Source organism: Corvus cornix, chromosome 1A (genome assembly GCF_000738735.6).
Source record: "Corvus cornix cornix isolate S_Up_H32 chromosome 1A, ASM73873v5, whole genome shotgun sequence".
Taxonomy (NCBI): domain Eukaryota; kingdom Metazoa; phylum Chordata; class Aves; order Passeriformes; family Corvidae; genus Corvus; species Corvus cornix.
This window is the reverse complement of record NC_047057.1, coordinates 29,921,267-29,945,310: the sequence shown is the minus strand read 5'-3', so window position 1 is coordinate 29,945,310 and position 24,044 is coordinate 29,921,267. Positions and strand designations below refer to the sequence as shown.

The following is a 24,044-nucleotide window of genomic DNA, read 5'->3' as shown; positions in this document are numbered from 1 at the left end:
TTTCATGTCTTTTTAGCAACCTGGAAAAGAATAACCAGAGAATCATCAGTATGCAGGCTTACCACCGTATCTTTTATGTTGCATTTATATTTCCAGTATTGAAACCACTTTGAGAGGTGTTTAGCTGAAAAGGAAGCTCTGTGAGAACACTGTAAAGCACACACACTCAGGTGTCATTCCTTTGCATGCAGTGCTAGAGGTTACCAGGGTTCAAAGTTCTGCAATGTTACAAATGGGCGGGGGGGTAAGAAATGGGAGATGTACACAGATGAAGTAAGCCCAAGTAACCAGAGGAAAGATTTCCCCAATCTGCTGTGACTGGGGTGATCAACATGGTCACTGCCACTGGTGTGGCTGGCAGAGCAAAGAGTTCAGAATGAAATGATAATCACATGAGAAATTAGGTCAGTATTGAAGCACGTTTGGCTACCTGTCCAGCAGCACCTGAATTTGCCAGCTTGAAGCAAAAATAACTCAAGTGTGGATGTAACAAATTACAAGATGACTCTGAAAAATGCTGGTCCAGTAACTAAGAAGCTTCTGCCCGCAACTACTGATTGTTGCTCTGGTACAGATTCCCAGCTCCCCAGCAGACTGGCAGAATACAAAATCCTCGCTCAGAGATGGGCATTGTCCCTCAATGTCACTGATAGCTGTGGGACAAATTTCCTCTGCTCATTTCCCCTCATCCTTTCACCACGCTCTCCAAGAAGAGTTTTGTCTTCACTACGACTCCCAGTTAGGTAGCTGAAGACAGCAGGAGGATTTCTACAACCAGTATCAGAACTCTTTTGTTTAGAGCTACAATGACAGAATTTCTCCCTATTGATGGGTTTTTGAACAACAGGCAAAATTAATACCTTCTCATTAGAAATCATTACTTCTGTTATTATGAAGCTGAACTAATGCAAAACAAAACCAAGAAAAGACTCAGCTTGTAAGTTCTTGGAAAAAACCAAGAAGCAGCATGCATGGTGATCACTGGCACAGTAACTAACTACTACTTTTTTATCAAAAAGAACATTTCCTGCTTAGAACCATGAGTCAATGTTGGATTATTTACTTACTGAAGGATCAATCTACAAGTAAAAGGAAAGCTGGGTCATTTATTAGCATTAACCCAAGTTTGGAGAGGAAAGCAACAGAGAGGCAGCAAGTATGAAACACAACTGTGTCCCTGCACGACTTAAGACAACGTTTCTAAGAGCTCGTTTTCCTCTTTCTCAGGTGAATTTAAAAGGTATTGCCAGTGGGAAGTTGCTTACACAAGAATTAATTTTCAGAGTCATGCAGTACTGCTCTGGAGGAAAAGGGACATCATATGTCTCCTACAATTTAACCTGCCAAATTTGTGAGCCACTTTTCAAAAGTCTGGATCACAAATACTGTCTTTAGGGAAGATGACACAGAGCATTTGTGTGGGGAAGTACACAGGGCAAAAGTGACAGAGAAATTGTACTGTCGGTATACTTACTGGGGTTTTTAAAGATAGGTAAAACCTACCTATTGTTTGGTACTGAAAAGAACAGAAACAACAATGCTCACTGATAGCAGAAAAATTATACAATGCTTACCTGCGACCACATTCTGAATATTTACCAATATTTTTTAATATTAAGGCAGCTGTTAATCGGATGTGTTTAGTTATTGGTCCCTCTTTTTCATCCTATGGAAGTAAAGACAAAAAAAATGTAAAAGCCCAGCAGTTAATAGCAGGCAATAATTACTATCTAACACTTGATTCAAAAAATACTAACTGTGAAATCTCTGAAGACAAGGTTTCTTGATCCTCTCCTTAATGCCATTAGGGCAGCACTCGGATGATTCACAATGGCCTTCTGTGCTCTGGGAGTAGAGGCAGTACCCCCTGCAGCTGGCTGCCTACATTAGTAAAGAAAGAATTAATAAAAATAAGCTTTGTGCTGCTTTCTAGATGATTAACAACTCGGAAAATCTATTTTACGATTTTTAACCTATCTGAACAGAGACACAAAGATCCGTTAATACTTGGTGCTGATACATGATTGCTTCCACAGAGATAAGCCTTATTGTAAAACCTTCAGAAGAGTCATGCACTTTATTTTATGTGAAAAAACACTTCTCTTGAAGAAGTACTGCTCATCCTCCATGACATTTGTGATGCAAAAGTAATAAATTGTACTAGTAACACTGCCACTTCCTGAAGCGTACCAATTTAAAGGAATGTTTTATCAGACAGGAACTGTGATAGCAGCTATGCAAATGCCATCTGAGATTTGGCCAGAGAAGGTCCTGAAAGTATAGCTACTCAAAACTTGACACAGCTGATTGGGACCATTAGATGCTAAGACAATATAAAATATATATTAACTGGGATTAGTGAGGAGTAATATAAAATAACGTAAGTTATGTTCTAGGACATAAAACAAGTGATTGTTAAATCAGATCAAACATCTGTAAAACCCATTACCTGTTACTGCAACTTTTAGACTGAGATTAATGAATTAAGCAGGGTATAACAAACACAGCAGAAGCAATTTCTCCATTTTCAGTATTAACACTGAAGTCAAAGCTCTATTTCATGTAAAAACTTGGAAATTACTCGTAACATCAGAGTTCAGAATGTATAAATATGCAACTTCACTTAATGAGTTAGACTCATAATGTCATCCTAAAAAACAATTTGCAGTATTAGTGGCGAAAAACATCACCACACTTCAGTACTTTGAACAATATTATTATGAAGTCTTTTAATACCCTAGAACCTGGTTAAGAAGTACAAGCAGTGCTTACTTGTAAACGTAGCAAAAATCAAATGTAAGTATTATATTTTTTGAATGAAAGCCTGTACGAGTTTTATTTAAGTATCTTATACTGAAATATTCTAAGAATAAAACTTGAATTCTCTATTTAAAAATAGAGACTTTCCTAGTAATCTGAGGTTCTAACAGCAAGGAAGCCCAGCTAAAAATTAAGATGTAGTAACAGGCAGACCCCTCCCTAAAACCTTAGCTCATAAACACTCTGTCATCCTCCTCAAATGGAAATAAAATAATATATATAATGTAATATAAAAAAAATATTATATATGAAATAAATAAAAAGCTTTATGAAGTTAAAGGAGAATGGCAGGGACTGAATTAAGAAATTGGTGGGCAATGACATGTTTATAGAAGATCAAGTACCACAGTAAAAGAATTATTGTCTTCATTTGTAATTTCTGTAACATTTTTGTTTTCCTTGTATTGAGAAAGCACAAGGATTCATCAGTGGAGGCTGCTCCGAACGTCTCTCTTCAACAGTTATCATGCCATATTTTAGAAAGCTGAAGTACTATTGCCTTGATTTTAGAAATATTGAAAAAGAGACAACTGCAATAAATTAGGAAGATAATAAAAAATTATATTCTCTTTTTAAGTTTGAAGAAAAAAGAAACTGATAAAAAGTTATTGAGACATCAAGTGGACTGACTTGTGTTTGCAGGAAAGTATCTCTCTCCTGAAACATCTAGATTTAATTTCTTTAATTGTATTATCAACTTAACTTCAAACCATACCATTTATGGTTGTGATGTAGTTATCTCCTGCCCGACTCCCACAGAGCATGAAGAATAATCACCTTTGCTTCAGTGGCAACAAGGAAAAAACAATTACCATGAATCCAAAAGGATTCCAATGCATAAAGCTACAGTCAACATACAGTTAAATTGCTAGTGCTACCTGACCTTCCAGAATGCAATATTCAGCTACCTCTGAAAACCAGAAGAGGAAGAATTAAAATAATAAAACTTCAAAAGTAAGGAAATACAGAATTAAGGTACAAAACCACCTCTGTAATGCAGCTTTACATTGCCTAACTGGTTCTAGCAAAAGCCATTACAGATTTTTTCAAGTGTGTATGGTGTTATCATAGAGAGAAAGGATGATCAGGGAACGGGGCCTTGTATACTGCGTTCCACATTTTACTTCCAGCACTGGTAACACCCACGATCTGCAGTCTCTGAGGTAGTTGTAAGTTTTACTAAATGGTGAGGAATTAAGTGAAGAAAGTTCACCTAATAAATGCCTAAAAGTTGATGACCTAAACATGCTTTATCTCAGTACCAGGTTTTTTAAGTTCCTTCAGAGCTCTGTACAAGAGTTTAATAATATGGACTATCAGTCGTGAGCTGATGTATCTGACAAGCTTCTAGGACTCAGCAAAAAGTAAATTAAGCCAAAACCTTGAAAGACAGCTTTCAAACATGAACCTGTAAGGCAGCTTGAGGTGAGCTGTTGGATTGAGCTTAGGGTTTCATTTGACAAGTCATCGATTCTAGAAAGCAAATTATCAAGTCTTGTCTCCCTCATGTAGCTGCCAGATGCTCTTTTCAGCTGTGGGAACAGAACTCTGGGGCAGCGCTGCAAGGTAACGCGGGGGACGTGCTACACTTCACTAAACTCTCCCTGTTTGTTAAGGGAGGAGAGCAAAAGTAATGGAAAGGGAACCTTTATGTTTTCACAAGAGAGGGAAGTGTATTAACTGCTGTGAGTACTGACAGAGAAAGGTCTCATCCCTTCCTTTTGTTCCAGCCCACCTCCTGTACTGGTGCTCAACTGACAGCAAGGCAAATAGATTCCACTCACGTGGCAAGCCCACTCTTTTGTTCTATGAGCTTTTTTTTTTAAACAAATTGATTTACCATGCAATCTAGCAAAAACTAAAGCAAGTCTCACGGTAAGCAATGCCCAGCCATGAGAAGCAACAAGGGATGTCAAAGAAAGTCAAAATAGAATCATAGTATCATTTAGGCTGGAAAAGACTTCCAGGATCACCAAGTCTAACTATTAACCACTGCCACATCCACCACTAAACCATGTCCCTATGCACCACATCTGCACATCTTTTGAAGACATAAAACATCCTATTTTGAGCAGAGGAATGTTCTCATTTCAATCTGTGTTCTGAAATCACATCCTTAGTATCTTGTGATATTGCAGTCTCAGTATTTTAGCAAGAACTGGTTATGCATGTAAATTCTTGCTTTCTGAATCTGACCTAATTAGGGAATTCTGCCTCAGAAGAGGGGGTGTATGAACAGTTTTTTTCCTATGAGTACCTGTGCCAGTTTAAAAGAAGCTTGTGAGGACACATAGCTACTGGAATGTGCTGAGTGATGGAACATTATGAAAAGGCATAGTTAAGAACACATCATGCTAGTAGATGGTGTCAGCCCTACACTTCCCACTTACCAAGTATTTAAGACTACATTACCATAATTCTTCTTTTTGTGGTTTTCCAAGGTCTGAGTGTCGTTCAATTTAATGAAATGAGGCACCATAAAGCAACTATAAGTCTGTGTTAAGATGGTTTTTTATATTAAAAAAATAAAAGGACTCTCAAACTAAATTTCTCAGTTTTCATAACTTGACCTTCTCTGCTGCTTCCAGCAGCTGGGTAGCAATTTTACAAGCCATAGAACAGACTGCAAAAATCTGCCTGGGACCATGCAATTACATCTTTAGCTTGCAACAAAGTGGTTCCAGTCAGTTACTATCAAAGGCCAGGTCTTAACACACTTACACACGTAACTGAACCCTGAACAACTCCATTGATAACACAGCCAGCCCCAAAACCTCACACCAATGGGGTTGCACTCTCCAATATTAATTCCAGATGGTTGAAATCATTCTGAGAAAGAGACGAGCCAAACCTGATTTCAGATAGCAACACAAAATCAGAAGACTCTGAGGAGTCTTTATCCTTTATCTTGCTTGCTTGTTTAAAGGAAAGTTTATTACAACAGTCCCTGGATCAAATCAGCCCAAATTTACACCACAAAACTGTAAGGAATACAGCAAGTTACAAGACAATCCATCTCAGCTGTGTCACACATGAACTTTATACAACAAATAACTTTCCATTTGTATTACAAGCACTTCCCTGTTATAAGGAAAGTTATAAAATGCTGTCCAGTTGGGGAAAAAACCAGGAGAACATGCTGAGAACAATGCTGATTGCAGAGTTTTCACCCATATATTTTAAAGAATTACCTGCTCTTTTTTAAGATAACTGCAACTACATCAGAATCTACTCCCCTTTGTGTCCTTTTTGTCTTACTGGAACGGACCTCAAATTTGATTATGGATTCTTACATATGCAGAGTTTCACCTGATAAGCCAAGTCATAAACAAATTCATTCAATAATTTCTAACTCTCTTATTTTCTCTATTGTTAATAAGGCTGAAGTCTCTTACTTATTGGAAGGCTTCTGATTTCCGGCTTGTCCATGTTCATCTTGCTTTAATCCTGCAAGCAAAGCATCTCTGGAACAGTGCTTATCCTGTTTGGGGAAAAGAGAAAGACAGTAAGAAAGGTGTGTGGAAATTTACCATGAAATTCCTACTGTTTTCTGAAGTAATATGTGAAAGAAAATCTGCACCTGTAAATGGGTAATGAAGGAAAACCTCTGCCGCTGGAAAGGTTCACATCCCTCCCATAAGCACTGCCCTGGGTAGACATCTTTTCCTCCATGTTCAGTTGCTGCATGATAGAAAACCTGTGATGGTGTCTGAAACCACCTACAAAAAGAGGGAGGGGAATTTAATTTTTTTTTCCCCAGTTAATGGTGAGGTACAAATATAACAAGCATCAACTCATATGGTTAACTTTTATTTTTTTCTGAACTGAGACATGCACTGACAAATGAAAAGTTGTAAAAGTTTAAAGGGAAAAACATGTACATGTATTACCAGTGAGCTACCAATAAATGCCAGTATGGTTTTTCCAAATCTGATTGAAATATCGTGGGTTCTACATACACTTCACCAACAAAATAATGCTAACGTTAATTCCAATACACCCATTCTCTGCAATACAAGCAAAATACAGCAACAAACTACGAACAGCTAAACCAGATGAGGTTCTTGTATTCCTTTTCCCATTTTTCTTCTTTGCTGGCAGTCACACTCAGACCTTATTTCAATCTGATCAACTTGGTGGTCCTCCTCTGCACTCATTCCAGCAGGTCGATATCCTTCCTGGGTTGAGGACCCCAGAGCTGGATGCAGCTCTGCAGGTGGGGTATCACTGGGGCAGAATCACCTCCCTTGACCATTTGATCACATCTCTTCTGATGCAACCCAGAACACAACTGACTTTCTGTGCTGCAAGCACACATGGCTGGGTCATGTCCAGCCTCTCCTCCATCAGCACCCCCAAGTCCTTCTCAGCAGGGCTGCTCTGATCTGTTCATCCCCAGCCTGTGTTGATACCAGGGGTTGCCCTGACCCAGGTGCAGCACCTGGCACTTGGCCTTGTCAAACCACATGAGATTCCCATGGGCCCACTGCTCCAGCTTGTCCAGGTCCCTCTGGATGGCATCCCGTCCATCAGGTGTGTCAACTGCACCACTCAGCTCGGTGTCATCTGCAAACTTGCTGAGGGTGCACTTGATCCCTTCATCCCTGTCATTAATGAAGATATTAAGTAACACTGGTCCCAGTGCAGATCCCTGAGGGACAGCATGTGTCACTGATGTCCATCGAGACTCTAAGCCATTGATCACCACCCTCTGCATGTGACTGTCCAACCAATTTCTAATCCATCTAACAGTCCATTTACCAAATCCGTCTCCTTCCAGCTTAGAAGAAGGATGTTGTGGGGCACCATGTCAAAGGCTTTACAGAAGTCTAGATAAATGACATCTGTAGTCCTTCCCTTATCCTCTGATGTACTTACTCCTACACAGAAAGCCACTATGTTGGTCAGACAGGATCCTTTGGTGAAGCCATGCTAGCTTTGTTTGTTTGTTACCCGTTCACCAGCAGGGGTACACCTCCTTTGACCCTCCTTTTCTGATTAATGTACCTGTGCAAGCCCTTCCTGTTATTCTTTGCATACCTTGCCAGGTCCAGCTCCGGTTTTGCCAGCTCTGATCCACTCCCTTCTCCCCATGGATCCCACTAACAATCTCCCTTAACAGCTGGAAGTCTACCTTCTTAAAGTTCAAGAGCCTGACTTTACTCCTTATGTGACCTATATTTCTCAAGACTGCAAACTCTACCAATGCATGACTGTTGCAACCTAGGCTACCTCCAATCTCATGTACATAAAGGATGTGCTGTTGTAACATATATAAGATGGTAAAGGAGAATCACTGTATTTCAAAAACCATGACATGAAAATAGTGAATGACTCAAAGCACTGAGGTTTTTTTTAGCCTATATATACACCTTAAAAAGTATCTCAGACGTTACAAATCAAGCCCCTTACTCCAACAGAGGAAAAAATGGCCAAAAGATTTAGCTGCTTAAAATTCACTTCAATACCCCTAACCCAGCTCATCAACACCCAGTTAATGCTTGGACCAAAGAGATCTAGAAACCTAGCTGCTGCTATTTGGGAAGTCATTGCCACCAGCTGTCCTCACACACTTGGTGGAGAGATGACACTGGTGCACAGTCTTACCAAAGAGGAAACACCTGCACCCACCTCAGCCACTCTGGTTCACATGCCAGGACTTGAGTTTCAGTTATAAGAAAAGTATGTGTGACTGAACTAACTGGGCTGAACAGTGCCAAGAGGAGATGACCTCCCACCACAGACCTACTCCAAGCAGCCAAAGATGTAGCAACATCTACAACCCACAGCAGTCATTTATGGACAAGTCCAAGTCAGGACTCTCAGCTTATGAACAGCAGATCAGTCAGTGCTTTGATCCAGCCACCTCCTTCAACATTCCATTACTCATTTCAGTAGTGTCCATTATGCAAACACACTTGCAACTAATACCTAGGTTTAAGTGTACAGATACTGATACCTGAGCACTATAAAGGCATCAAACCCACAGGTAAGTCTTAGTTATAAACTGAATGCTACTGCAATAACCGCCTGTAATACAATTACCTTCTGCAATAAATACTACTCTCTTTAAAAGCACTCATCTTTTACATGCCAGTCACCTCTTACTGAAGGGAAGCCGAGAAGGAGAAATACCTGCCTCTTGCTGTTGGTCCAGATAACCCATAGTAGGAAATGAAAATAAAATGTTTTACACTACACTGGCTCAACAGCAGGTGTTTCAGAGGACAGAAAAACGTCTTTCCACAATAAAGGGGAATCAGCTTAAGCCTGGCACTAACCATTTTATGAATAATTTCTGGCAGAGATAAAACAAATTTCATGGCCTAAGTGAAATCCAAAATACAGTGCAAAACATTTCATTCAACATGGCAAGGCTTCAGAAAAATAAAGCTATTTTAGCTATGTTGGCTCATTCACTGTTTAATATATTCAGTGTTATACACTTGAATCACTGATCTAAAAAGATTCAAACTTACTACCATTTTGCAGAGAAAAACTATTTTTCCTTAAAGAAACACCTAACTGTAGTAATAAAAAAAAAGCTTACATACTGACAATATGGTCATTTCAGTCTAGACTCTTGTTTCCACACTTAGTTCATCCATGGTTCTGTTCAGCTGCTGAACAGAACATTAATAGCTGACTTGACAAACACTGGAGATTCAATAGCATTTTCAATTTACTTTTTAAATACAAAACAATTCAAGAGCAGACATCTGCCTACCTGTGAAACAAAACAGCAGCTTTTAAATTAAGTTGCATACAATTAGCAGTACTTGCAGACAGCTGAATTTCAAAGGAAAACACCTATTTTGTTAATCCTTAATGCAAAGTAATGTGCTGACACCTTTTAGAATTTTACTTCCACCTCAGATACTAAATCTGAGCACATCTGCCAGAGGCCAATCATTTCAACTCTTTGCATAATTCACCCTCATCTCACTGTAGTCTTTAAACACTACTAAACCTGTGGCATTTCAAATCTTGGTCTAATGTTTCCTAATTCAGTTCTAAAAAAGCCCAAACCAAATCACCAACACACACCGCTGGAATGTTGCTGACCGGAGCAGCCAAATTCATCAGTAGGAAAAGAACATACTATTTTATTTATTTGTATTTATTCTGCTTCTCAGTAAAATGCTTAAGGCCTTCACTGACTTCTGCATTGCATCTTTGAAGGGAAATAAAATGCTTATATTTTTTGAGAATTAAACTGAAGAACATGCATAAAGAAACAGGTGAAAATTACTGTTTCAAGTGTAACTCCTTTCATATCTTTCCAGTTAGCTATGGATATCACAAAAAATCCCAGTATTCTATCATTCTACTGTGATGAAACTGCCTGCTTAATCCTGGGGAAAAAAAATTGCTACGCAATCGAGAATGAAACCAAGAAGTGAATGTAAAGTTCACACAGACTAATGACCCACTCAAAACAATCTTCTTGTTTCCCCCTTAAACTACTCAAAAACATCTAAGATTGAGAACTATAAATAAAAAAAGAACAGGCAGCAATTACAGAATTTTCTTTATGTCTAACAGAAGTGGGAAGTCTACAGGAGATTTGATACATCTGTTTTTAATCAGGCTGTTCAAGGAATATGAATAAACAACATAAATATTTGAGGAAAATACTAACTTAACATTTTGGTTCTCTCTTCACAGAGAACATCGAGTGTAATGTTTATCTAAATTGGTTTTAGGCTGGGACTGAAATAACTATTTTAGAAGTGACAGCATAAAAACAAGAGCTATGTGTAATGTGAACTAGATCTATTAATGCAAAAATCTCTGAAAGCTTTTGAAAATAATGCCATTTAACCATGAACGAAAAGCAGTACAGGAAGTGACAGCCAGATAAACTAAAGCAACAAAAATTATACACTAGGCTTGGAATAAAATACAGAGATCAATGGCCTTGCAGCCCTTAACTTCAGTCTCAGGTAAACTTTCTGGCATAGTATTTTAAGACAGTCTTGACTACAAAAAGACTGATAATGTAAGGTAATTTAACAGTATTGCTCCTCCTCTTGCTCCAACACCGCTCATCCTATGTAACTTTAGAGATGGAAGGAAGTTGGTGACTTATACTTTGAAATTAGTTCAGCAAACTCTTCGACACGTTATAAGCTGGAAAGGCTTCTGCTGTGAAACTGCCCCAGCCTTTCGTTTCAGCCTCAATGCAACCCACCTGTACCTACGTGGGAGTTAATGCATCTGTTGTGCAGCCAGTAGACCATGGCTCTATGGTTCCATTTATTAGCAGTAAGGGAGGAAACTACAAAGTAAGTAAAGGCTTACATATATTTCTTACATAGAGAAGTGTCACCTATCAAAGAAAGAAAAACCACTTTTAAAGTGAAAATAGTGCAGTGATTCAAAAGGTGCCAGATCTCTATGTATTGCATTGACTGAATGACCTCAGAATTACGTTTGCAAGGAACGAAAGAAACAGAAATTACACCTTCAGGGGTTTCATACTAACTGGCATTCAGTATTCCTAGAATTCTGTTCAAATGCCTTATTTTTACTATCAGTTCCAAACATTCAAACTTCTCCATCTTTTCATCCCAATTTTCTGAATTTCCCACCAGCTTTCTGTCAAATCAGCTTTATGCTCCCTTTGTCATCCTACAGCAATGAGGCCTCTCACTCTTTTTCATCCTGTATTTTATGCAATTTTTCTCAGTCACAATTCGTCTCCAGTTTTCAAAGTGGCTATTTGACAACTACCTTTTTTTCACCAATCTCTGCCCTTAGCCAGAAACTAAGCATATTCACAAACCTAATTTATTTTAAAAATTGGTGTCAAGATACACATATTTTTAACAAGAGTTGTATCAATTTTTTATAAGCCTATATCGAAATGTCTGCTAGTTCACTCCTCTCTAAGAACAACAGCAGCAATAAAAAAACCATTAAATCATGGCTGTCTCGTCTTGAGGCTTAATTTCTATTTGCTTCCTTTCATGACAATGGTGTCCTCTGGCACACAAATGGTATAATTACCAAAATTAGTCATAAGCTAAATAAGACTGTGACCAGGACACTGAATTGCAACACCCTGCTCTTGCAAAACTGGAAACACAAGAAAATGTAAGGACATGATTTGTAACTGCAGTACAGGAACTATTTTTATATTTGCAACACAGAGAACAAGTTTCAGAGCTCAGAATGTTTTTAAACTTAACTACACAACTATTTCATTTGTTACTGAAGAATCAATATACTACAGGAAAGCCACATAATACTCATTTTATGCTCTGAAGTATAATTGAGAGCAGTTAAGTGTCTTGCCTTCCCCCATCGCATTCAGTTTCCTCAACACTTTTCCCTTTTTCTTTTCCCCACTGACGAAGTAAAAGGTAACTTAAGGAAACAGAATGGATGGAACTTGAAGAATCACCTTCTATGTACAAGCATCTGTTACATATCAGTAAAAGGTAAATAAAGGAGCCATTTACTTTTTACAAGATTGCCACAGACACATGAAGTTCTGTCCAGGTTTTTTCATTTGCTCTGCATGTTGACTTGCTGCAGTGTATGAAGGTGGCTGCAAATTCATCTGCTGGCCCTGTACTTGAACTGTGGGTATCGACGTTGCAGGTGTGCTCTGTAGAAAAAGTTAAAACAATTTTAAACAGGGCTTATTTCTAGACTTGACATACAGTTTACCGGTTGTTGAAAGACTTTTTGTTTTACACCTTAATCCACCACAGGTGTTCAATTTTTAATACTCTGAACTCTGAATAAGCATTAGTAAAACACAGTAACGCGAGGGACATACAACTTTTACACTGTAGTACTTATGCAGAACTTTCTAACATTCAAATAATAAACTTTATGCTCAAATTCAAATACAGAATTATGACTGCAAATAAATTTCTCAAGGGCACTAGTGGAGCAAAGGTTAACATTATTTTTCAAACACTTTGTTGTTATTTAAGAAAAGAAAAAAGCCCAGGCAAACTCAAGGCATTGCAGTATCATCAGCATAGTGAATAGCACCACATGCTCAGAATGCCTGAAGATGCTGTACAACTTGTACACAATGAAAAGAGAAACATTTCAGAAAGGAAAATGATGCTCCCCTTGCTCCCCTGCAATATAACAAGACACTTAACACTCAATTAAAATTTTCTTTGAAATTACCTAAAAATACATAAACCCAAACCAATTTTATTTCTTTTCTGAATAACAGATACTGAATGCTGAACTTTCCATTTCAAAACAGTGTTTGGGTTAGAATATTGTTTCTCTTCTTTTTTTCCTGGAAGGGTCTGGTCAGCAAGACGTTTATAAGGATGATGGCAGTAGAAAAATTAAGCTTTTGAATATTATTTAGAGATGAAGGCCTAACATCCTTTCCTTTCCCACTGTTTGAGAATGTTCACACTCTAAAGAGACCAAATAAAATTACTTTCACGTCTATTTAAGAATATTCTAAGGAAACACTTTCAAATGGTGCACACAAAATGGTCTGGTTAGATCTTTACAGCACTGTTACTGAGTAACTTTAGACTTTCACTACAAAGAAACAAATAGCTAACTGCAAATTCTAACATTCATTTGCATGTTCATTTACATTTTCTTCCTGTTGCTTTCTATTGGCATTGTGGACAACAGCAACACAAGGTAGTGGGTTAACAACTATCGCAGATTATACTACCAGTAACATGACCGAAGGGACAGCAAAAAGCCTGATCAAAAGGAGAACTGTTCCCATATCCAAGCATAAAACATTATAAAAATAAGGTAAAACTCCTGAATACAGCACAACTACTTATGACACCTGTGATCCATCCACATACATGAAAAGTTGTAAGAAAAGACTTGAGTCCATTAGTCGTAGCTACAAACTATTTCTAACTCAGCAATGATTTTCACCTAAAGACCTTTAAGCTATTTCACAGAATGGGTAATGAATCCTTCACAAAATAGCTTTTAACAAAAGGTAAACACAAGCGGAGCCTTTTAATATCAACATCCCCTTAAAAAGGCATTTTTAAAATGAAGTTGCAAGTAAAATAATGGAGTGTCAGCAGTACAGCTTGTTTTGCAACCTTTACTTGGCATCCCAGTATCAACATATTATGATGGTCTTTTATGTGACTTTTTATCCCTGTAGAACTTCTGTCTCATTTAATGTGCTGAAGAGAAAATGAGCTTACTGAATGAATTCAGTATTTCATTTAATTCTCATCATTCAGTGTGTGGTTCATGTATTATTTACTCCATTCAGAGCAAACCCTGCAATTAATCCAGAATTATGAATTTTCTCAAGGGTTTCTCTGGCAAGCTCTTCTAGTGGGATTCAAAGGTTTTAATACCATCTCATTGAAAATTGTTTATTTTAAATAAGTTGATCGGAGATATACAACACAAAATGTTACATGCTGAAAATGAAAGAGCTCAGAAAGAGAAACAAATTTTCAGGACAAAAAGTTAACATTCAGTTTCCCCTCCCATTTTTTTCCACATTTTTTTTTCCCCAGTGAGAAAAAAAAGCTGATAAATTGAAAAGAAACATGTAAAATAGTTGCTGTTGCTTAAAATTCTCTTCTTACTGCTCTACTATGAAGTAGAGAAGTTTCAGTCAAACTTGGTGGACAGAACTTCCATGTATTTTTAAAGAAAAATCCATTGCTTGCCTATCAGCTTTGGTGATTGTATTTTTAAATCTACACAAAAAGTAAAGTTACATTTGCTTTCCTAGCATTTTTTATTTTATTTTAGAAACAAAAGTTTTACATTCAAACATCACGAAGCTTTCTTCTTTTCATTCAAGAGATCAGAAAGACTGCTAATTTTTGGGTTCCTTTTCCCCCTATTGTCATTTATCAGTTTAGTAATGCATAACACATGGCCTATCACTGAAATTAGGTACAGCCTTTGTTTTTCAGAAACAAACTCCTTTTTCTCCCAGAAATATACCTAGAATTACTTGCTATGTGCTACCTACTTTACAGTACATATGCAAAGATTATGTAAATTCACCTATTTCTTTAACATACAGAATGATGACAGACATTAACTTTCCCTAATGAAGTCTTTCTGAGAAAAGTAACATTGAAAAGTCTTTCCCTGGGATATAAGATTTCAGAAAATTTCCTCCTCTAGCAAAAACATTTAATGAATCCATGTTCCCCAAGAAATGCCCAGTACTCCTGTACACTTGAAAGCACTTCATGACATCCTTTTATAATCAAATTAGACCTCTCCATGATACAATTTGCAATTGCCACCACTTAGCCCTTTTGTCACAGGATCTTGGGACTGAAAGGTACCTCTAGAGCAGCATAACCTATCTCAGTAGGGTTTGCATTCAACTCTAAAGTACACAAATACAAACCCTTAATGCCTGTACAGTCTACTTACAGAGCAGATACTACAGCCTACGTTTAATAAGCAGGTTTATAAGCAGGTTAATAAGCAGGTTAATAAGCATTTTACATCTAGATTGGGTTGACTTTAGACTGAGGTATTGGAAAGGGGGAGGAAGTCTAGCCTGGTCATGAAAACCAACAGTACAACTAAGATCTTTCTGCTAACTACAATGGACTGTTTACAAAGATGTTAATTTAATTTTATGCACAAGAGCTCCTACATTTGGGCACATGAGCTCCCTGTGTGGTAGGAATAACAAACCCTGTGAGCTGGGGCCAGAAGTGGCCTCCACTTACATTTCACAGAACCCACGACACTATTCCCCTTATGCATGAACAGATAACTATTTTATCATACCTGCCCATTTTATTTAAAAGGCCTACTGTGCTACCAGCAAGAGAACACTGCACATCCCAGTGCGTTGGGGATTCTGTTGATGTGTAGAGCCATATGCAGTTTAAAAGCATTAAGCTGCAATTTTTTCCCCACCATTAATATGTGCACACCCACTGGAAATAAATGTAATTTAAACAACTACAGTTAGTTATTAGTAAAAATATTTTTTAAGTATAGTAGGATTTACAGCTTGGTATGACAAAATTTTGTCTAGCTTATTCACGATAATGAACATGTCTATAAAAAGGTAACATGTAAGATGAAAATAGAGCAGAATTTGAGTGTGAGAAAGGGGTCAAGTGGATGACTAGGCACCAAAATAAATGTTCTTTTCTTGTTAGATTACTGAAGTTTATGTCTCCTTGCAACAGTGTGCTTCACAAGTGAAGGGCAATAAAAAGCACAAAGATTCTGTATTTCACTACTTCCAGCTGAGAAACTCATTTGCTCTGTGGCTAGGAATGAATTACACCTCCTGGAGCTGCACACCTGCTTTCTGGTGCATGCTAATTCTCAGCTTTCCAATCAACAGAGAGCAGGAGCAAACAGTCAAGGCCACGCAGATTTTGCCACCTAAATTTCAACACAAGCATGTTTCAAGTGGGCAGCCTTAAGAGAAATGGGCGGACTATTTGTGAGGGGAAGACAGTGATGAGCAAGAAAGTCATTACTTTAAAAGCCAGATGAGGCAATTTAAATCAGATATGCTCAATTCTAAGAACTTGGAGTGATATCAGGGCATTCCTTTAAAACACGCACCAATTGGGGCAAACAAACATGGTTATGTTCAACAGATGTTTTGGAGGCGTTTGAAGAGGATAAAGAAAATGTGGCAAAGAAAAGCATACAGATAGGTAATTGCTCATTTCTTTTCCAACCACCAGTCTAGCACAATGCCTCAGGAAAGCAATAAACCAGGAACAGGGAACACCAAAATAAAAGGAAGCCAAGAAAGTACAATGCCAGTTCTGTCTCAAGAGTACATTTCATGAACTTACAAAAGATAGATGCAGATATAAGAATAAAATTGCAACACTCCGTGTATCACATGTACCTATTCTGACATAACTAATATATCCCCTTCTTAATCATACTGCAAAATATGAAAAGAAATTTTAAAAAATTCAGTATACGTACAGTTATTTTTCAACAAGCTTTGCTGAGGTATACAATTAACAGTGAATAATCTCAGGTTATATACACAAGATACCTGTATTTGTCTAACTGGATTTCGATGGCACTTACATGGGCTGTCCCGTAAACAGCAAGTATACAATTTTCATTATTTTAATAGGCCACTTAAATTAACATTTTTCCCCAAGTACATAGTAGCATTCCATTTCAAGCTACTATTCATATAATGAAACAAATTTCTCTTAACTTCTACATTCCCTTAAGGATTATTTAATTCTTTCGTGCTTTCCTTAGTTTTCAGATTGCTGTTCCACTCCTGCCCTATTTGGTCATCCTTCCTTATGTTCCAGCATCTTCCTTTCTCCTCTCTGTAGTTCATGACAGCTAATCCTAGTGTAGTTGCATAACCAATACTCCCTTTTCTGTCCTCTGAACCTCTTTTTTCAGTCTTCCTGTTTGGTTTCACTTTTATTAATTTTTTTTTTCTTCTATCCCTTTCATACTTCCCTGCAATACAAGCTATAGCTTAAAATAAAATTTTAAGCTAACAAGCAAACAGGAAATCACACAGTAAAACCTTCAGCAGCTACGTAATTTTGCCATAGCTAGTACCTCTTTATTCTCTGTCCCTCACCATTTTTCTCCACTGGATTGTATTTCTAATAAATTTCACACTGTTTGCAGTAAGAACCATGCTCTCCTTTTTCCTCCGCAAGACAGCCAATATATACTTAGGTACTTCAGAGAGGATAAAACAATGCAGATGCTCAAGTGAAAAAGTGTTCCTCAGCTGCTGCCTTTCAAAAAAGTCAGGGACAAGGAAGCTGCTTATCAGATGAGGAAGACTCAAAATGTGAGGGAGAAAACAGAAGATTACACAAGGCTTAATCTTAAATGAAATCATCACTAAAATTCACACCAAGTTCATGAGAATTTGGCTACATTTCTGGATATTTAAAGATACTCCTAAAAGCAGACTTAATATTGGAAATACCTAGCATCTCCTTTTCCAGAAAAGCAATGGCTATTGCAGCTGCTCAGCAGCTTTGGAGAAAGAAAAAGAGCTGCCCAGGGTGATTTTGGTACTGTTTATAATCCAACATGTTAAAGAAGTGGTAAAGATCTCTGCAAATCTTAAGCCAAACTATGAGGATCACTATATCTGAACAGAGTACTCTAAAATGGGTTGAACTATAAGTCAGTACTTGCAATATTATGATAGACACAATTCATAAATATACAGACAAATGGTTAAGGTAAATAGCTAAAGAATAAATTTCTCACCAAGATCAAAACTAATTAACTCATTTCTCCCACATTTCTGTAATTTTGAAGAAAGGAAGGGCATCCTACAGGATGCAGAATGAGCAAACTTTCAGGTAAGGAGACATTAAACCAAGTTCTTCTGATCTGCAAATTTCTACTGAATGGCAAACCCAGCTGGCAGCATTTCTGTTTGTACAGAAATGAAAAATGTAGTAACTATTAATGACAGTGATACTAGGGATAGTGTAAAACAGAAACTATCAGCACAGAAAATATTTTTTTCTATCCTCCCCTTCTAGTATCATGATACACATTATTGAAATCAAATGAAATAGTCAAATGCAGTACTCCCTTCTCAAAATTCTTAAAATCTGATCATTTAGTAGCTGCTTGAGATGAAACTGCAAATTATTTTCAGGTACATATTGAGGGAATAAATAAACATATTCCATTCAAGAGACACAGCCACACCATTCTGTACTTCAGCCAAATCCTTAGCAAAGCTACAACAGAAATTCAAACTGTGTAACAGGTAAGACACTCGGTGTAAAAAGCAAGGCATAGCTCATACATCCACACTACAGAAAAACTAGCATGTTGTCCCTATGGTGCTAACAGAAACTATTAATTTTGGTCAAATTATTTCTCGTAAGAACAAAAATAAATAACATATCAAAAAACATACAGATCTCCCTCCAACAAAACCTAACTGAAAATTTAGGAGTGAGTTCAAAGGCATTATAAGAATTAACTCTCCGCACTGTTGCAGTTAAAAGCAAAAGGCAGACAAAGTAAAAAAGGAAGGTAACTTGTTTGTTAACTGTTAACCCTGACTTTTGACAACTAGAAAAGTCAAAAGAGTTTTCAGGAGCAACCTAACTTGTCACAGGAAATGAAGTAGCCCTAGCCAGCACTCATCACATTTTGAGTTCTAGGTCTGTGTATCAGGTCTATACCTTCTACTTCATCAAAGGCAAACAAATCCCCAACCAAATAAAAAAAAAGCTAAGAAATAAAAGACCTGTTACTTCAAGGTCAAAATGTACTAACGTACACTCAGGACTTCATTTCCTCTCTCTGGTCTATCAGAACTCTAACTGCCAGACCTATGATTCTATTCTCTTTGCTCCTATTCAGGTTAGGAATGGGTTTTTTTGGAGAGGGATTTTCTATGTACAAAACTAAAATAAATTCTACAGAATGGAATAATCTCAAACATGATTATTTTACTTATTAATACTCCTGATGTCCATACCTCATTTATAGTAAAGTGTTAGGGAGTAACCACTTTCAAAAGGTTTTAAATGAATTCAATCAATTAAGTGAATTAAAAAAAACCAAAAAACAACAAACCCTCTTCAAAGCTTAGCAAACAGAAAAAAAAAACAACCCCAAAACAATGCTTGTTTTATTGATAAACACTGTAAATATTTTGTAATGAAGAAATGTAAATATTTCAACAAATTTACAAAATAATACTTTCTCCTAACTGTAGTGAATGCACAAAGCAAGACTCTGAAGACCAACTTCAAATGCAAAAACTTCAACTCATTTCAGCCATCCAGATGCAGGTGTGGTTTTTTTCAAAAAAGCATATTCACCCCTCCACAGTGACCAAGAATAAAATGCAGAAATATACAGATGTTTTTACAAGACCATCCAGCAAATCATTGTTTTCAGAACGGTTAATCCTTAAAGGAAGAAAATAGTGAGCAGAAGTTCTTTCCTCACTGTGTATTATCAAGCTACAAATTTTGAATTCCACTATTGTCACAGATACTGAAGATGTAAACTGTTAAAACTTTAGTCTGTGGAAGAACAGAAAGCATCATTTTCTGAATATTTTAAATACTATGCAAGAGATACTGACCAAGCTCACATTTTCAGCCATGTTATTTCACAGTATTAGTCAGAATCACAGAATAAACATAAAAAGAACACTGCAACATACCTGTGTGACCATGCTTTGTATATACGTGGTTGGATGCTGCTGCTTTTGTTGAACAGCACTTTCTATTGCTACTTTCGCTACAGTGCTTGGATCCGCTCCAGCTGGCACAGCAACCATAGTTGCACTGCAACCAGCATTGTTGGGGTCACTGATTGTAACAATTCTAACTCCTACTTTATTTGGAATTCCTGGAACAGTTTCCCTGTCATTATCCTCTGCTGGCCTCTTTGCAGTTTTGCATTCTGCTGTGCCATTAGTAGACCGAACTTCGGAGGACAGGGTAGACTGGGACACTCTAGGTCCTGAGTGTGGAACTGCTATGATTTGATGCCCCTGTATAACAGAGGCTGTAGATTGTGGTGAGACAACTACACTTGGGCGTTGCTGAGGCACATCTGAATTCAAACTTGAAGCTAGAGGTCCATTAGGTAAATCAGTGTTGGTACCACTAAGTTGCTGGGTTAACAGTTTTGCAGCCTCCTGTGTACCGCTTACAACAGGTGAACTACTCAAAGTTAATACAGGCCCATTAGAAATTCTTTCCCCTTGATCACCTTTGGCAGTATCTTGCTGCGTGGCATCCAAATTCCCTTGTTGTTCCACTGAAGATATCTCACCATTTCCTACATGATTGGAAGTTTTGTGATTTGGAATGTTTTTGCTCAAATGAGAACAATCTCCTTTATCAAAATCACAGATTCCATTAACTAGGGGCTTCTTCAAATCACTTTTAATTTCCTGTGTGTCCGTTTGTTCAAAGTTCTGCTTTCCAGGAGCTCCGTTCTCACCCATTTCTAATGATGGCCCATTACTGACTTGTGAGCACTGATTGGCCTCATTCTGTGTTTTCCCTGAGTTAGAAGGAGGTAGACTGGAGTCACTATACTTTCTCCCATTTAAAAGACTTCCCACCTGCATTTCATTTTCTTTTGCATCCCCATTGCTGGTGTTTGCAGCTCCTCTTCGGCAGGAAGGGTTCTCCATAACTTCAATTTTACGTTCATGAATGTGTAAACCTGTTGCTTCCTTTGCTTCTTCCTCCTTTTGGCAAATTATTTTATCACCTTTGAATGGGGGAGCAGCAGTACACGGTGATTGTCCAGCTGAAGGTGCTTGAGTAGCTGGAAGGGTTTGCACCTGTAGCCCAACTCCTGTCTGTGCTCCACTCACTGCAATTCCTGCTGGAGCAATGATCTGAGTTGCATTTCCCTGACTCACAGTTGCAGTAGCAAAACTCGTATTTGGCACAACTGTTATCGTAACCTGGTTGCCAGTAGTCCCTTGGAAAATAGTTGCTGGGCTGTTTGAGATCAACTGGCCTGGCAAAATCTGTAAATTAGAAATGGGTACTGTTTGCACTGCCCCTTGGGGCGGGATTGCACCCGGGACCAACTGAACATTTTGCTGTCCAACTAGCAGCTGCTGAGCTGGAGACTGTCCTTGAACTCCAAAACCTGGTGTCTGGTTATTGGCCATCTGATAAACCACCTGAGGGCTAGGAGCTCTTGCATTGTTAGGTGGAGGAATCTGTGGAGCTGGGAGTATAAGCTTCCCCCCTGGAGTTGAGGGGCCTCTTTTTGGAAGAAGCAGTTGTTTTATCAGGCTAGACTCACCAGAGTTGGGCTGGCCAACTCCTGTATTAGCTTGCTGTGATTGAACTTGCATTTGCATCGGTTGTTGTACCTGTACCTGCTGCTGCGATGATGCTGGTGAATGTTGCTGCTGCTGCTGCCTCTTTACAGAAAGCATCTGGCTAACAGTAGGAGGGGGTCCTTGTGACTGAGGAGTGGTAGATGAAGATGACATAACTGTAGGGACTTGATTATTTGTAACCGGACCTGGGGATGGTGAAGATGATGGAGTAATGCTTGGCTGTCCAGCCAACTGTACAGTTTGGCCAGCAGGAATAGAAGCTGGGTTAGCAAGCACAATTTGATGAATGGCTGGTGCGTATGTCTGACCTTGCTGAGCTGGCTGGCTTACAATCACTACGCTTTGCTGGGATGGTGGTGGAGGCTGCTGCTGTGGCTGCTGCCCCACAGCAGACGGACCTTGCTGAGACGGTAAAGGCTTTGGTGCAATATTCTGAAACCCTACTCTAGATGTTGGTGGGTTCTGAACACCTGCAATTGTAACCACCTGCCCAGCTGCTACTTGGAAATTTTGTACTGTGGTGGCAGAAACAATGTTAGATGCAGAGGTTGTGACATACTGCTGTGGCGCTATGATGACTGTATCTTGTTGCTGGTTACCCGCCGAGGACTGCTGAGATGATGTCTGCCCAGGTTGTGATGATGTGCTGATTAGCTGTTGACCCTGTGAAACTGCTGAACTGCATGCTGGTAGGTTTTGAACTCTGCCAAATATATGACCCTGAGGTACAGCTTGCTGAATTACCGTAACAGGAGTGCCTGAAGGTATCTGTCCTGGTACCACTGCGTGCAGTGGAGACTGTTGTTGAATTACAGGTTGGTGGTGAAGCATCTGAGAACTCACAACTGTAACAGACGGCTGCTGGCCTGTAGTGCTGTGATTTTGATTAGAAGCTCCTCCTACAGCAATAGGAACAGGAACTGCAGACTGAGGAACAGAGCTCTGTATTACTGCAGCCTTCACTACTTCACAGGATATTGGACCTTTATTCTGTATAACAGTCATTGGAGCATTTTGTTGTGTATGAATAGGATTTTGTGGAATTCTAGAAACAGTCTGTGCCACAGTGTGAACACCTTGAATTGGAAAAGACATCTGTGTTGCTGTCAAAGTTGAAGATTGGTTAATAGGGGTCCTCTGATAGTGATTTCCTACACCTGGTAGCCCATGTGGGATTCCTGTTGAAATAAACACAATAAAAGTTTGGAAGCAGAGATTATTTTGAACACATTAACTAACAAATTTTTAAAAATCCAAGATTTGAAATTGCAATTCTACATGAAGCAGTTTCTATTCTCAGCTCTACAGAGTCTGAATTAATGATGCAGCAACAATGGCTTGTCTGCTGGCTGGCAAGCTTATGAGTTACACATCGAAGACTAGAATGGCATGCAAAGAAATACTGCAATACTATTCCCAACATTACTGAATAAACTCAATCTAAACATGTGGCCTCAACTTCCAACACTTTCAAGCTATGTTCAAAAACTTCTGGCTTTTATTATGGTTTCAGGATCAATGCAAAATACTTTATACATAATTAATTTAAAAACCTGCTGGCAAAGGAGACGAAGACACATCAGGAATTGAATCAACCCGGACAACTGGGGTAGACGAAGTTGGTGGCTGCTGATAGTACATCTGAATGGGAAGTGGTATAGCTCTCCTTTTCACTCCTACCACATGTATATGTGCTTGACCATTGTTACTTGGATCTTCTACTCTCTTCACTGTATGATTTGGAAAGACCGTTCTGCCAAACACAACATAAATCTATGTTAATAAACACAATAACTCAACTCTCTTACAATCTTTTTCTTTTACCTAACTGCTCTTGTGTGCAGAGTAATAGCAGGAATACCTGCATCTTTACAATACAGCAGGATTTTCCAACAGCATGTGAGTGTTATCACTGAGGACTAGCAGGTCCCCCAGATGGCCAAGGTGTCATAGAACCTAAGTGAAAATTACAAAATCTCAAAAAACTACTTCAGAAAGAATTAGAAGGACTAGAGGCAGAGAAGGAGCCCATTCAAAGATGTTGAAATAGAATGAAATAAACTCTAAACATTTGTTTCAATTAGAATTCTAAAACTGGATGTCTTTCAACTCAGCAGATCTTTTCTCAAAGAAACCTAAAGCTATCAGTTAGTATTGAGAACACAGAATTGCTTCTTTATTGCTGCATAAATTCTTGTCTTACCGCAAGCATTTATAAAATCCAGTTGATGTTAGGATTCCACCTCGAGCTAATTTACTACAAGTAGAGAGGTATTCAGAGTACATTTCTGCTCGAGAGACTGAGCAATCAAGGTTCACTTCAAAATGGGCATTCAACCTGAGGATGAAAAAATAAACTATGAAGCAAAATACTGTATCACAGACACTTCTGAGATCTGCCAACACAATACTAAAAATAGCATTTTAGGATATT

At 38.3% G+C, this 24,044-nt stretch overlaps 1 protein-coding gene across 1 annotated transcript in view; it reads right to left on the bottom strand.

The window, feature by feature from the left end:
• ARID2 (AT-rich interaction domain 2) overlaps positions 1 to 24,044 on the bottom strand; it is a 91,315-nt gene that overhangs the window by 125 nt on the left and 67,146 nt on the right. The window contains exons 13-21 of the mRNA XM_010413609.3: positions 23,814 to 23,948; positions 23,164 to 23,363; positions 19,958 to 22,788; positions 12,288 to 12,436; positions 6,401 to 6,539; positions 6,216 to 6,301; positions 1,758 to 1,881; positions 1,575 to 1,666; positions 1 to 20 (exon numbers count right to left, since the gene is read on the bottom strand). The exon at positions 1 to 20 is cut by the window's left edge and continues 125 nt beyond it. Coding sequence (XP_010411911.1) covers positions 1 to 20; positions 1,575 to 1,666; positions 1,758 to 1,881; positions 6,216 to 6,301; positions 6,401 to 6,539; positions 12,288 to 12,436; positions 19,958 to 22,788; positions 23,164 to 23,363; positions 23,814 to 23,948 — 3,776 coding nt within the window. The remainder of the gene's footprint in view (positions 21 to 1,574; positions 1,667 to 1,757; positions 1,882 to 6,215; positions 6,302 to 6,400; positions 6,540 to 12,287; positions 12,437 to 19,957; positions 22,789 to 23,163; positions 23,364 to 23,813; positions 23,949 to 24,044) is intronic.